Source organism: Hydra vulgaris, chromosome 02 (assembly GCF_038396675.1).
Source record: "Hydra vulgaris chromosome 02, alternate assembly HydraT2T_AEP".
Classification (NCBI taxonomy): domain Eukaryota; kingdom Metazoa; phylum Cnidaria; class Hydrozoa; order Anthoathecata; family Hydridae; genus Hydra; species Hydra vulgaris.
In genome coordinates this window covers 65,999,906-66,015,867 of record NC_088921.1, presented here as the reverse complement: position 1 = coordinate 66,015,867, position 15,962 = coordinate 65,999,906, and the positions used below count along the sequence as shown (strand labels likewise).

The window sequence follows — 15,962 nt, the reverse complement described above, 5'->3', positions numbered from 1 at the left end:
TGAATTTGGTTCTGTTTATATAAGCCCTCTTTTTTATGTACACATTTTTTGGCAGTTTTTGTTTTTTATTCTTTAAAAAGTAAAATATATTTAAAAAAATAATATCTAAAAAATATATTATATCTAAAAGAATAAAGAAAGATTTAAAACATTTAAAACCATAATCTGTTATTTTTGCTGTAATTATATTATCTCATTGAAGCAAATTTTTCCATCGGCAGTTTAATTTTTTAATTTACCGGCAATTTCTTATTTTAATAGTTATTGTTAAATTGAAAAATGGAAATTATTGTTCCAGTCTAGATTTGTTATGTTGCATAAAAATTTATAACAACCCATATAATTTTTTTAATTCAAAAGTATTCCGTGAAAAGCTTTGAAGAAAAAAAAGTGTGTTTCATGTTTACAGAATACCTGCTCTGTAACAATAATTACTCAAATCGGCAAACCGTTAAAAGTTTATGTTTCAGTGATTTTGTCCAACAGGTTCTTCAAAAATGTAATGAAAACCATAAGATATTTTATAAGAAAACGCATATGAACAATAATGATTAAACTTTGCTTTTTTATTTGCTTTTGGTATACAATTTCCTGTAAAGAACTTACTTTGAAAACAATATTTTTCGAATCTGAAGATGCCATCTTAAGTAAAAACATAACAAAAAATGAAGAAATACTTGAAAAGTATTTTCTTACTGATAATAAATGTAAGAGAATTTTTATTTGATTAAGTAAAACAAAAATTAAAGAAATTTACAAAGTTATGCTAGTACGTGTGTACGTAGCTCAATTGTAATACTTTACAAAGTTATGCTAGTACGTGTGTACGTAGCTCAATCGTAATACTTTGGTACTCATAAATTAAAATAAATAGTTTTTTAACAAATATTTTTAATACTTATACTTTTTTAATACTTATACAATTTTTTTTACTTTTATTTTTTTAGCTCAATCTGTTTGGACAGTTGCACAAGCAACTGCAAAAGAATTATTCAAAGTTGATTACTTTATTGACGATTTGAGTGTAATGGAGCAAGATATCCATAAAATTGGTAGGCAGTTCCTGAACTGTAAAGAATATAAGAACGAACAGAAAATATCAGATTGTTTTAGTGTTGTTGCAGATACATTAAGAGATGCTACACGTGATTTTACATGGAGTTATGATCCTACAATATTTAAATGGGACCGAATAAAGTATGGAACAATGTTTTTGACATTAGCAGTATTTGAAGCGCATATTTCTCTTGTTGCAAAACAAGCTCCTCTTGCAAAAAAATATGAATTTGGAAAGCGATATGGCTTTATTTTTGATAGGTTTAATTCGTTAATGTTTGATTTTGAAAATGCTTTAAATGCATGGAGATTAGACCAGGTTACACCCGTGAAAATTTGTGAGGTTCATTCAGTTATGTGGAAAGAGTTTGAAGGTACGTGTGAAACAAGATGGCGTAGATCTGCCGATGAGGATGAGAAGGGAATTAGTTCTGGAATGGGGTCAAGCTATGACGTTGAAAGTTTAATAGATGAAAAAGTTGAAAAACTTGGCTCAAACCTGTTCCACAAAAAAAAGTACAAAGCTACTGTGTATGATTCTGTTAGTGACCATCAGGTGTTTCAAGAAGAAATAATCCTTGATACTGGTAGTAGAGGTATAGGAATTCATGATGTTTTTCAAAGAGCAAAAGATGCTCGTTGGAAGTACATAGATACCATTAAAAACGACATGCCGAGGTACAATGAAGATGTTGTCCACGCTGTTCGAAATATAATTGAATCGATGGTTAGGTATTTTAAACACTAAGTCACCGGTGTATAAAATGAGTACCAATTTAAAAAACAACCACCTGTAAGAAAGTATTTTAAGTAAATAACTTTTAAACACTCCTCTTTTTTAAGTTTTTTTTCTTAAATCTATTTATAAGCAACAACTTAAGTTCTTCATTTGTCAATAAGTTAACATTTTACATTCTTTTGTTACAAGTTGTATAATACAGTTGCTTACGTAATTGAGAAAAAATTCCCTGAAACAAATAGAAATGAAGTTTTATAACTTTCTAAAATAGCAAAAGAAAACAACTTTAAAAAATTTTTATTTTTCAAAAATTTCCCTTCAATACATTTTTTCTGATTTTATGTTGTTTTTTTTTACATCAGCAGCGGAAGTGCTTTCATTTTATGTAAAATAATTTCCACCAAAAAATTTCTTCATTTGAAGTTACTTAAGGTTTTTTTAAATAGTTTCTTCCCAGTAAATTCCCAATAAACACAGACTCGTCCAGAATTGGTCAGTATTTAATTAAAATTGTTTGAAATACGGATAACCTATGAAGTGACCAATTATTTATCAAAAATAGACTGTTGATTGGATTTAGATTTCAAGTGGTTTATTAAACGTTTACAATATTGACAAACAATAAAGTTATAACTGCAAACGTTTAAATAATGTTTGCTAACGCATATATTAAAGGAATTAAAGCGTATATTATCAAACTATGCGTCCGTTCGTTTATTAAACGAATATAAAGCGTGTACAATATTGACTAACATAAGTCAATATTGCAAACGTTGAATAAATGTACATTAAAAGAATAGAAGCGTACAATTTAAATCTTTTATTATAGTTTTAAACATTTTCAATATTAATTCATATAAGCCAATATTGTAAACGTTTAGTATATATGTATAAGTTAAAAGGATTAAAGTCTACGCAGAGTGATGAATGTGTAGAATGATGAACACAGAATGATAACACCAAAATGAAAAAAATGCAAATACGACAGGCTCGTCTTAATTCAATTGCTCAGGCTCGTATTAATTCAAAATCAAAAGATTATATTTTGTATGCCCAAAATTTTTTTCTAGAGAACTTGAGTTTCTTAAATTTGAAACCCGTGTCGTTGGCCCTGTTAGTGAAAGTCTAGAGGGGTGACATCAAAAGTTTATCTCAGTGGGTGATATCAGGCCTAGCGACGCCACTAAGCCTACTTAAAACGTTCATAAAACTGTATATAAGCGTGTTATATAGTAGTGTAATAGTATATGTTACATAAAACTAATAAATTATAAGTAATCCTTATATAATTAATATCATATTAAAAAGACTAATTGATAGCGTTAAATACCAGTCTAAATTTAAATGCTTTATGTACGTTTGAATCTTTGTTATTATTATTATTATTATATATTTCGTCGTTAATAGTATTTACAATAACAATGTTCATGAATAAAAACAATATATGACGTGGGCAAAAAGAAGACTATAGTTGCCTTATCACTAAGCCCCATAATAAATATACCGTAAATTACAATGCTACTAAAAACCGTAAAGGTAACATATGCTATAAATTATTTTTTTTATTAACGCTTAAGTTTACTTTACTTACTAAAAAGACCAACAATAAAGAAGAAAAAACAAAAAAAACAAAAAAAAAATAAACAGAAACAAGACTAGAGACAAGATTATTTATCATATTTATGTATTTGAATAGACAATCTTAGTTATAAACAATTATTAATACTAAATTATTAATAATAGTACTCTCATTTTAAACGCTTCAGAAGAAATTTAGTTCATTGTCGTTTAGTAAGAGATTTTGCTTAAGTTTAGTTTTAAATTGATTAAGCGAAGAAATTGTTTTAAGATCATTATTCAAAAGTGTATTCCAGAGTTTAGGTCCTCGGTTTGTGATTGAGTATTTAGTGGCAGAATAGTAGGTTTTGGATTGAGTATAGTTATTATTTGAAAATCTTGTGCTGTATATATGATTTATTTTTTTAAATAAAGAGTTGAATAAATATGGTGCCATTTTTTTATCAAGTTTAAACATAAATATAAAAACATGATAGAGATTTAATTTATAAACATTTAGAATATTAAGTTTACTAAAAAGTATTTTTGAATGAGAGAAGCGATGTTTATTTGTAATAATCATAATGGCGTGTTTTTGCTTACATAGAAGTTTACTTAGCTTTGTAACATTAGTGCAACACCAAACAATTAGCATAGCATAGTTAGCATAGTTTAGGTAACAGTGTATAAATGAAAAGTATTTGTATTTAAGACAAGATTGGTTTAAGAACTGTTTAGCTTTATACAATATACCAATATTTTTAGAAACCCTATTCTCAATAACACTTATATGTTCTCTCCATGTAACATTTTCATCGAGTATTACGCCCAAAAACTTTAACGATATTTCCCTTTTTATTATATTTTTATCAATAAAAAGATTTGGAAGTTTAAGTGGAATATTTTCTTTTTTATGAACACGATGGAATAATGTGTATTTAGTTTTAGTAATGTTTAAAGATTTATTGGCTTAAAACCATTGGGTTAGGTTATCAAGTTCTTTGTTAACTGTTAAAAATAAAATATTAATCAAAACTTTTTACGTTTAATAAACCGATAATAGACGTCGAAAATATGTTCGAAGTTTCATCGAAATGTTGTTTTTGATTTCAATCTGAACGGATAATTGATCAAAACTAGACGTTGGTTTAAACGTTGTTTTGATGTTTAATAGACGTTCATGTGTTTATTGGGTTAGATTCTAAATTGCAATAGAGGATGACCCAAACCATGATCCTGCAAGAAACTTACTCAAAAATCAAACAAACTATTAAACTGAAGTTTCTAAAAACTGAAACAAGCTACTTAAGAATGACGTCATTGATATGCACTTCATCTCTTTTTTTTCTCCGCGCCCTTTTTTCCATTTAGCGTGCGCTTACTAGTTAAAAATACATCAATGAAATAATTACCAGTTTTTTCGAACATTAAAGCGAAGAAAAGTTAAACTTCGAACTGTCGCCAAGTGAATGGTTTCATACAATCTAGCTGGACAAAAATATTTTGTTCACGAATTCCATTGTTCTAGTCATGAAAGGTTAAAATAAATAATATTTTGTTGTTTTATTGAATAGTTACCTTGGTTTTAGTAACTTAAATTTTTTTTTTGCAAAGGATAGGGAGAAAACCCCTTGCCTGCAACCCCCTCCCCATTCCTCCTTATAGCAATCACTGTTATAATAAAAAAATGAAGTAAAAAAGAAAAAATATATTTATGAAACAAGGATACTTAATATTATACAATAAATTTTATATTTAGTTATCAGAAAACTCGTCGTTTATACCCACCAAACACTCATCACTTGAATCTTCAGATGACTCATCATTTGATTCATCGGGCAAGTTACAATTTCCTATACTTGGAGCCGGAACAATCAAACTCGAAACCTCTACTGGCAATTTTTTGCTTCTTTTTGCAGGCAGTTTTCTTAGTGAAGGAAATTCTTTATGTAAAAACAGATGTTGTTAAAAACATATTCATCAAATCCATATTTGTAGAGATACGTGACTTTTTCCTAGTATGATGTTCTCGAAATCTCCTACAATCTTTATTTCGTGCTATTTGAGATTTTTATGAGAGCTGGCCAATCGGAAGGATACACGGCTTAATAACTTCCGTGCTATGTATTAAAATTTTATACACTATAACAGGCATGTAATACCACGAATATAAATGTAAATATAAAATGTTGTTTCAGAACAAATTTTTTCAAATTTGACACAACCAATGTCACGGCAGAAGGTAGTGTTCTTAATAAAACATTAAATTTTTTAATTAGTTCGACGTCTAATCCTGTAATCTTTCCGCTCTTTTCTGGATTTAAAAAACCCTGCGAGTTGTGTTGCCATCATTTGTATTGCCATAATGAGGTTTCGGTCTATTGCCAAATCTCTTCCGGACGTTCTCTGATACAACATTTATCCTCATTGCCTCTAACTTGTCACTTTTTAATGTATAAACGGTAGCTAATGTGTAGCAAGCATTCAAAAGTACGTATCCAAGCAAGCTAGACACAAAATTGTAATTTTCTTTTTAATCAACCATACCTTTTAATTCACCATTTATCATTTTTGGACTAGCACCACAAATATAACATTTTTGTGTAGAGTGCGTATTGGTTAAAGCATTGCATACTTTTCCGTCTGTCATTGTAAGTAACATATTGTGTTTCACAATAAATTTAAATTCAACAACAGTACACAGTGTTGGGAGAAATTCAGATATTTCTTTTAAAACTTTGTCAGTTTCTATTACAATAAATTCCTGTGTTTCTTTTGAAAATATGAATTTAATTGGTCGGCAATAAAGTGTTGATGATGGCCGAGGATTTTTCAAAAATATAGTATTAGAGTCATCACTCAATCTCAACAGGATAAACACAAACACACGCAGAAACTCATCATTAGCATCGGAGTTCTCAAATCTCTGTTTATAGGTACTATGGCCAGAACTTCCGTGACATCCCCATTTGCTTAATAATGTAAGCGACAAATTAGAGGATGCATTATTGGGAAATTGACCTGTGTCAAATTCCCAAAAATGCTTTTTTCAAAAAGTTTTTTTAAATCTACAGAATATCATTTATGCCAACTATTTTAAATAAGTTTTCGATAAAATACAAAGTACATACCCTCTAACGTAAAATTCATTACAGCAGAGTTAATTATCATTCACAATAAATTAGTTATACGCTTTGTTACACAGCAAAATTGCAGCTATTTTTTTTTTAAAAATATGTTTATCTTTAAGTGACACTTGAGCGCTAATGATTATTATGAATATTCAGTAATAGCATGGGAGTCTCTACTAATTGATTCCTTGAATTGACTTTTGTCCAGCGAGATTGTATGAGTCGATTCATTCTGCGTCGATATAGAATTAGGATTGTTTTAGAGGAGTGTAACTGTTTTTTTATGGATAAGTTAGTAAGTATGAAACATTGAGAAAAATTTCTTATATTATAAACCATATCTTAAGTATTAAGGAAGAATTGCTGGAATTGGAACCCCTAAGGATTAAATACTTTTTAATCAAAGATGGCTAAAGTATGAAAACAATAATAATTTGATTAATACAAACAGAAAACCCAACTATACTTTTAATCATAATTTGATCTTATTTATTGAACTTTTATTGGAAATAAATTCGGTTTTTTTCAAGTCACCATTTTGTTCCAATCAAGCCACCCGGTTGTCTAAATTTGAACACTTTAATTCCTTAATCAAGACAACTCGCTTTTTTTTTTAAAAAAGGAGCAAAAATCTACAAAAATTATTTTCAACTTTACAATGACAAAATTAACAATTTATTCGGGCAAAATGAAATTCTACATATAATAAATTGTACAAACCCTTCAGCTACAACAACGTTTTCTTATTTTATTAATTAAAAGTAACTAATTAAAGTTTTAACTTTGAGGTTTGAAATTGGAACTCGTGGCTTTTTAATTGCGCGTACACTATTTCTTCAACCCTTGATTTAATCACTGATTGAATTAGGAAATTTTATAGTTCTGATCAAGGAAAGTTTAGACTATTTTGATATATTACAGCAACTTCATGGTTACAGCAACTTATATAATAAGTTTATGTTTTTACTTGCATTTTAAATTATGTCGCATTAAACGCGAAAAACCTTATAACCCGCAGCAGTATAGCTTACCCGGTCCAATCAACTTTGACAACAAAATTAGATCACCTGAAAATGATGCAAAAAAGCTGTAAATTGACTGCGTACATTGTACGTACATTGTTTGAGGAACAATTTTAAAAGTCTCTCAAAACATACTAAACAAGATGTCTTACTAGAAAAAAGCAAAATATAGCCATGAGACATTTTATCTCTCCCCTAATATAGTATATATTAATGCAACAATATCCAATTTTATCCTTTAGTTTATAGTTCAGAATTTTTAGTAAATGGTTAACTGTATAGTTCCTGTCTAACCCTATTTTGATATTCACGTTGTATGGATGTCATTGCTACAAAGTTATTGTTATAAATAAAATAAGAAAAATTTAACTACTATTTTCTAGCAAGTGTAAAACTCGCCAATCTTAAAAAGGTCAATTTGTCAAAGGCCCTAAAAATAAACTAGCCAAGGGCGTCAAAAACCTAGTTACGCTTCTGCGCCTAAATTCATTTTCCTGAAAGTCAAAATTTTTCAAAAAAGTTTATAAATAATTGTTTCCACATTCTGAAGCTAAAATCAACAAATAAGAACCAAAAATTCTACTTAAAAAGATTGTACAAAAATTATGTAGAACAAAAATACACCCCTTATGTTGAATGAAGATATGCCTCTTATGTTGAATGAAGGTACACCTCTACGCCTAAGATACGTATAAGAAACACAAGAAACTTCTTTTTTTCTCTTTCAAGAAAAAAGTGGCTTTTAGCCTTCTGATTCACGATAAGAACAATTAACGAACGTAATCAACTAAAAAAGTGCTAGAGAAAGGTTTTGAAATTTTTTTTTTTTTTTTTTTTTGCCGTTTATTAATAATATATACAGTTTCGAAGCATATAAATAAAAATAAATATTGGCGGGGCAAGAAGAACACTTTTTTTAGCCTTATCACCAAGCCCAATTCTCACGAATTTACCTAACCATAATATTAAGATATCTATAGTTAACAAACTATTTATTAAAAAAAATATAAAAGTAAAATAGGTAACAATTCGTTGTCATTTAAAGAATCAAAATTTAAGGAAAAAGTAAGATCAAGTGAATAAGAAAAAATAAATAGGATATTATTATTTGCTTAAAACTTAAAAATTTAAACTAAGATTTAAAAATAAAATTAAATAAATTAATATACATCATAGAAATAACATAAATAAATTAGTATGCTTCATAGAAATAACATAAATAAATTAGCAAACGCCATTGGGGTAATACCATAATCAAGGTGATAAAAAAAATGTTGATACACTCAGCGACATAATTTTTGTATTAATTATTTTTTTGTATTTGAGGTTTAATTAAAAAAAACATTTAAAATCGGATATATTAAAATCCATAAGTAAGAATGCCTGTTTTGATTCATTTTTAAACTGCTCTATACTAGTTTTATGTGTATTTACAATTTTGGGAAACATTTTCCAAAAGTAAGGTCCACGATAAAGAACTGAATATGAATTTATTTTTGTTCATAAATATTCAACAAAATTTTCAGATAACAAAGTTGTTACTTGAAAATTTTGTTGAATATTTATGAACTATTTTGTCAAAATATGATTGAAACATTTTAGGAGATAGTTCTATATTTGTTTTAAACATGAACATTAAAATTTGGCTTAAGTTGATTTTATATATATTTAATGCTCCAAGTATACGCAGAAGAGGCTCACTAGGTACAGTTCTATCAGCTCCAAAAATTGTTCTGCACGCGTGTTTTTGTTTACAGTACAATTTTTCTAATTTTGTATCGTTTGTACTTGCCCATGCAATATTGTAATAAATTAAATAACAATGAATGTAAGAACAATATAAACTTTTTAAAGAACTATTGTTTAAAAATGGTTTATTCCTATATATCATTGCTAAATTTTTTGATATTTTATTTTCAATACTTTTTATATGTAAACTCCAAACTAAATGTTCATCTAAAATTACGCCAAGAAAGTTTACTGAGTTTTCTCTTTTAATGTTAGTGTTATTGATTATTAGATTAGGCAATTTGATGGGAATATATTTTGATTTATTCACTTTGTGGAACAAAATAAATTTGGTTTTATCCACATTTAGAGAAAGTTTATTACTTTTAAACCACTCATTAACTTTCAATAATTGTTCGTTTGTTGTTTCAAATAGAGTAATAATTGTTTCAAATAGAGTAATAATATCTCTGTGGGAATAAAAAAGATTAGAGTCATCTGCAAAAAGTATACAATTTATTAGGTCTGTTGCTAAATTTAAATCATTAATGTACACTAGGAACAACAATGATCCTAAAATAGAGCCTTGGGGAACCCCACAAGTTACGGCAGTCGGGAATGTTTATTTTTGTTCATACACTATAAATTGTTTTCTATCGGTCAAATAACTTTTGAATCAAAGTAAATTGTTATTTTTTACTCCATAGTGTTCAAGTTTTTTATTAGTGTATTATGATTAATGGTATCGAAAGCTTTTGACAGACCAATGAAAACTCCCAAGGTAAAGTAGTTACTACTCAATGCACTTGATGTTTGATTGACTAGTTCAACCACTGCATGTTCCGTTGAATGTTTTTTTTGTGAAACCAAATTGTTTTGAGTACAACATGTCGTTTTCTGATAAGTAATTAAAAAGCCTATTGTACATTATTCTCTTAAGTAGTTTTGAAAAACAAGGTAAAATAGATATAGGCCTATAATTAGAGATGTTTGAGTCATCTCCAGACTTAAATATCGGCGTGATTCGTGCAATTCTTAGTTTCCCAGGGACAATACCTGTTTTAAATGAAAGATTAAATATGTGAAATAACGAGGGTTCTATTATATTATATACTGATTTTACAACATTAACGTTAATTATATCAAATCCAGCACTTTTGTTAGTTTTAAGGTAAAAAAAGGCGGTTTGCAATTCAATTAGTTTTAAACTAGGTTTATCCACAACTTTATCGTAATTTTTTTAATAAGATTTAAATGGTGTTGTTTTCATAGGAATTTTGTTGTGCTCAAACATTTTTAATAGTTTATTATTTTTGTTGAAATTTTTTGATGAACAACAGAAATTTATTTAAAATGTTCCGCCTCTACTGACCATACAAAACATAATAAAGATTTGAAAATCAGTTAAATGAAATGCCAAAAATTGTAGTTGTATAGGTTTTTATACATTGCTTTGGATGTTTATTCTGGTAAAAAAAATCGAGATGATTTTCGGTTTAACCTACTCCTTAAGATGAAATTTGATTATTCTAAATTTCTATCTAATGGAAACCTTCTTTGCAAACACAACTATGATATATGTGTTGCAGATGAAACATGGATTATCGTTTTAAGATAAAACAGGGCTTTATCTTAAGACAGCATTTCGCATCTAAACCAAACAAAGTCTGACTTAATAATAACTTGCTGAAAGTAAGAGTATTAACATGTTTCTGTCTTTTAACATTATAAAGACGGATGGTCCTTTTAATAATTTAAAGACTGATGATTCTTTTAATATTTTGAAGACTGATAGTCCTTTTTACATTATGGTTGATGGTCCAGACAATCTTCTTCCTGCATAAGTTAAGTATAGAAAAACAATTTTAAAACATTCTTTGATGTCAATATAACACAGATATTAATTGGAGAGTGCGAAAATTATTTTTTTCAGTTTTTTTAGTATTACTTTATATATTCTTTAATTTTTTTCAGATTTAGGTCCATCAATCCGTATGCATGGATTTAAGTCCATCAATCCGTATGCATGGATTTAAGTCCATCAATCCGTATGCATGGATTTAAGTCCATCAATCCGTATGCATGGATTTAAGTCCATCAATCCGTATGCATGGATTTAAGTCCATCAATCCGTATGCATGGATTTAAGTCCATCAATCCGTATGCATGGATTTAAGTCCATCAATCCGTATGCATGGATTTAAGTCCATCAATCCGTATGCATGGATTTAAGTCCATCAATCCGTATGCATGGATTTAAGTCCATCAATCCGTATGCATGGATTTAAGTCCATCAATCCGTATGCATGGATTTAAGTCCATCAATCCGTATGCATGGATTTAAGTCCATCAATCCGTATGCATGGATTTAAGTCCATCAATCCGTATGCATGGATTTAAGTCCATCAATCCGTATGCATGGATTTAAGTCCATCAATCCGTATGCATGGATTTAAGTCCATCAATCCGTATGCATGGATTTAAGTCCATCAATCCGTATGCATGGATTTAAGTCCATCAATCCGTATGCATGGATTTAAGTCCATCAATCCGTATGCATGGATTTAAGTCCATCAATCCGTATGCATGGATTTAAGTCCATCAATCCGTATGCATGGATTTAAGTCCATCAATCCGTATGCATGGATTTAAGTCCATCAATCCGTATGCATGGATTTAAGTCCATCAATCCGTATGCATGGATTTAAGTCCATCAATCCGTATGCATGGATTTAAGTCCATCAATCCGTATGCATGGATTTAAGTCCATCAATCCGTATGCATGGATTTAGGTCCATCAATCCGTATGCATAGATTTAAGTCCATCAATCCGTATGCATGGATTTAGGTCCATCATGGATTAGTATGCATGGATTAGTGATATTTAAGTCCATCAATCCGTATGCATGGATTAGTGATATTTAAGTCCATCAATCCGTATATATGGATTAGTGATATTTTTGTAACTTGATAGCAAATCTCGTAAGCAGATTGAATTAAGAAATGAGACTTGCAATCAAACTTCTACTTTCCGAACTTTTTTTGTTAGTGATTAAAAAGTCTATTAAAATACTTTCTCATCTATAAAGTGGTTTCATAACTTTTCATTATGTTGAGTATGAATAACATCATCTCTTAAAGAATTGTAGGGTAGAGCGAGGAATATAGGTACACTTTAGAAACAACTGCTTGTTGTTGGAAACAATTTTACATTGAGGATAAATTAATTACAAGTAAAACTATTTTTTATGAAGTTCTTAAAATTTATAAGAATAAGAAAAAACATATGACAAACAAAGTAAAGAAACTCTCAACTAGTAATTTTTTTTTATATGTTGCAAGTGGGTGAGGCTGATGAGTAAACTACATACCAACAAGTGAGTGAGGCTGATGAGTAAGTTAAATACCAACAAGTGGGTGAGGCTGATAAGTAAGTTTCATACCAACAAGTGGGTGTGGCTGTTGAGTAAGTTTCATACCAACAAGTGGGTGTGGCTGTTGAGTAAGTTTCATACCAACAAGTGGGTGTGGCTGTTGAGTAAGTTAAATACCAACAGCTACTTGTTTTACTTCAAAGTTTAAAAAATGAAAAAAATGCAGGCTATTTATCATCTTAAACTTGTTCAAAAGTTCAAACCTCAAAGAAAAATAACATTTCCAAACATGCTACACCCCATATTTTTATTAAAAATCTCTCTCAAACAAAAAAACTCAAAAGATTATACAGCAAAAGCTCGGCAATATTATCAAACTTGAGAATAAACAAAAGATAAATAGTTATATATGTATAAAGACAAATTTTTATATAATATAAAGACATAAATGTAAATATCAAGAGAATTAGTTTGTATATAAATTATGTTGAGTTGCATTAAGATACATGAGACGTTTTACGTTTAACTTATAATGGTCTTTTTGATGTGAAAAAACACGCTATTTCGGCAAAAATGTCGACTATAATTGATTTAAAGTTTATTTCGGTGTTTAGAGGAAACGATTAACAACCAGTTGCAGAATGGCTAAAAAAAGTTGAGCTAGTATGCAAACTAGTTGTTGTAACTGATCTGGCGATTGTTGTTCCTTTCCGTATCACGAATGGTGCATTTGCAGTATATCAACAGTTAGCAGAATCTGATAAAGAAGATTCTGACCGGATAAAAGAGGCGTTGCTACAAGCATTTGCCTTTTACCCATTTACAGCCAACGAACAGTTCAATAGAAGAAAGCTAAAGCACGGAGAGGCAGTTGATGTTTGGCGCAACTGCAAAGATCATCTACACTAATTGGTGGGCAACCAGACTGAGCAATTGTATGTGTCTTTGTTTCTGGGCTCCCTGAGGAAGTTCAAAGGATGCTGAGATCAAGTTCTCGTATGGATGAACTTGTTACAATACAAATTCTTTCGCAAGAAGAATTTGTATTGTAATACAAGAGCACTCATAACTGAAGAAAGAAACGATGTAACGAAGGAAAATTTTTATTCGTTTTAAGAATACGGACACACATCAAGAATATGTACAAAAAACGTACCGAGAGAGAGGACGTTCTCTCTCTAAACAAATAGTAATGGTGTTACCTACTATACGCTTGGATATTAACAGCGTTTTTCGGGATGTGTTGATTGACTCAGGATGAACCTGCTGCATCATTTACAGATAATGTGCGACAAAAATTACGAAGAAAGAAGTTAGCGTGGTAACTGTATATTGACAACAACAACAGTGCGAAAGCGTTAGCCGAAATCAAACTGTCACACCAAATGGGAATGATGTTTTTGTAGAAGCATTTGTATTTGACTTCAAACCACTTAGTTATTACAAGTGGTTGAGAAATCTCTCAATCAATTGATCAATTGATCCAATCAAATCTCTCAATTAATTGATCTAAGTGCAATAAAAAAGCCAAAAGCGGAAATAGAAGCAAAAAGATCGTGGCAACAATTTAATATAGATAAAACTCACTATGAGGAGCAGCACTATCTTATTCTAAGTGAATATGGACTTACACGGTATGCAATATGGCGCCATCTTAAAGATCAAACCAGTGCATGTGTTATTTAAGAACTAAACGCAATATTTCTCGAGCGAGGAGGTCCGGATGATATACTGACGGACAATGATACTGCATTTTAAAGCACATATTTTTCGCAGTTTGTAAATAAATCGAAAGCTAAACTTTGATTCAGGTGCGCTTATATTCCTTATGGAAATGGAATAGCAGAACGATGTCATTGAACTGTCAAAAGAACGGCCAATCCTTGGTCCACTTCTCTTTTTAGTATACATCAACAAACAATGAGCATCATGTTTGCAGAGGATACCAATTTATTTTTATCAAACAAAGACATTAACAAACTTTTTTTAAATATGAATAAAGAACTTATACAAATTTCTACATGATTTAAGTGGTACAAACTAACCTTAAATATTGACAAAACAAAGTGGATCCTTTTCAACTACTCAACAAAAAAAACGTTTTTGGCAAATGATTTAGGTAAATGATTAGGTAAATCACTTTATATTGAAAAAGTAGAAATAAAAAAGATTTCGTTTTGAAATTTCTAGATACTTAACTTGACGAAAATATGTTATGGAAAACTCATATTGCTTATATATCAACAAAAGTTGCAAAAAGTATTGGAATCCTCTATTAAGCCAGAAATTATTTAAATAAAAATAATTTAAAACAACTATACTACTCATTTATTCATAGCTATATAAAAGCAGATATTGTCTGGGAAAGCACAGGTAAAAATAAGTTGCAACGTCTTTACCGCCATCAGAAACATGCATTGCGAATAATATAATTTTAAAATCGTTTTTCAAACACAAAACCTTTATTTAAAGATATGAATGTATTAAACGTTTATGAACTTAACTTGTATAATTCTTTATGTTTTACATTTTGTTGTATGAACAACCCATTATTAAATCTTTTTAAAGATCTATTTACCTTTAAAGTAAAAACAAAATATAGTTTGCAAAATAAAAACTATTTAAATGAACCCTTTTGACAAACAAAGTTTAATCAATTTTATATAGATTATCGAGCACCTTGGAATCTCTGGAATAAAATTGTCTAGCCGAATTTAGATTCATCTATCTCTTTTTCTGTTTTTAAAAACAAGTTAAAGAATATTTTTTTCAACGGATAATATATTGAAATACTTTTGAGATACTATTTTAACCATTGTTATTTCGTTACAAACTACCTGCTACTTATTTTACATTATACTTATATTGTAATACTTATATGGTTCTGACGACAGGATCAAATATGATCTTCTTCCAGATTTCAAGTTTATATGTATATATTACACGACATGAAAATAATGTAAAATAAAAAAAAAATAAAAAAAAATACTGGATGCAGTTTATTGGTATAACGTAAGTCTAAAAGATAATTGTAAGTCTTGTACTGCATCTGCAAATAAGTTATACCAATACAAATTTAGATTAAAAGGAAACAACAAAAATAGGAACGCACATGATCCTTATTAAAAGATAACCAATAAATTTAAATTGGCGATTAAGTATGGGTTAAGGATTTTCCAGGAAAAAAACATTTTTAAAGCACTTAGGAATAGGCACAGATAAAGGATGAGACTAACTGAATGACGAGTAACATGGATTTTAGTAAATGGCATAAGAGATGCTAGCTCTTTAGAGCAGTGACCATTATAGTGTTTGAAGAAAAGAGAAAAAAAAGTAAAATTACAACGATGTGATA

The 15,962-nt window shown here is 29.3% G+C and overlaps 1 protein-coding gene across 1 annotated transcript; it reads left to right on the top strand.

Moving 5' to 3' along the window:
• Positions 1-457: 457 nt before the first annotated feature.
• On the top strand, positions 458-1,884 carry LOC100209363 (uncharacterized). Its single transcript, XM_065791732.1, has 2 exons — positions 458-707; positions 948-1,884. Exons 1-2 carry the CDS (start codon positions 548-550, stop codon positions 1,802-1,804), a joined length of 1,017 nt encoding a protein of 338 aa, XP_065647804.1. The 5' UTR covers positions 458-547; the 3' UTR covers positions 1,805-1,884.
• Positions 1,885-15,962: the final 14,078 nt, after the last annotated feature.

What these genes read in the sequence shown, in the direction of transcription:
- LOC100209363 (XM_065791732.1), top strand. Translation starts at nt 548, where the DNA reads ATGATTAAACTTTGCTTTTTTATTTGCTTTTGGTATACAATTTCCTGT. An exon ending in TTTTCTTACTGATAATAAAT is followed by an intron (nt 708 to 947) that starts GTAAGAGAATTT and finishes TTATTTTTTTAG; the next exon opens with CTCAATCTGTTTGGACAGTT.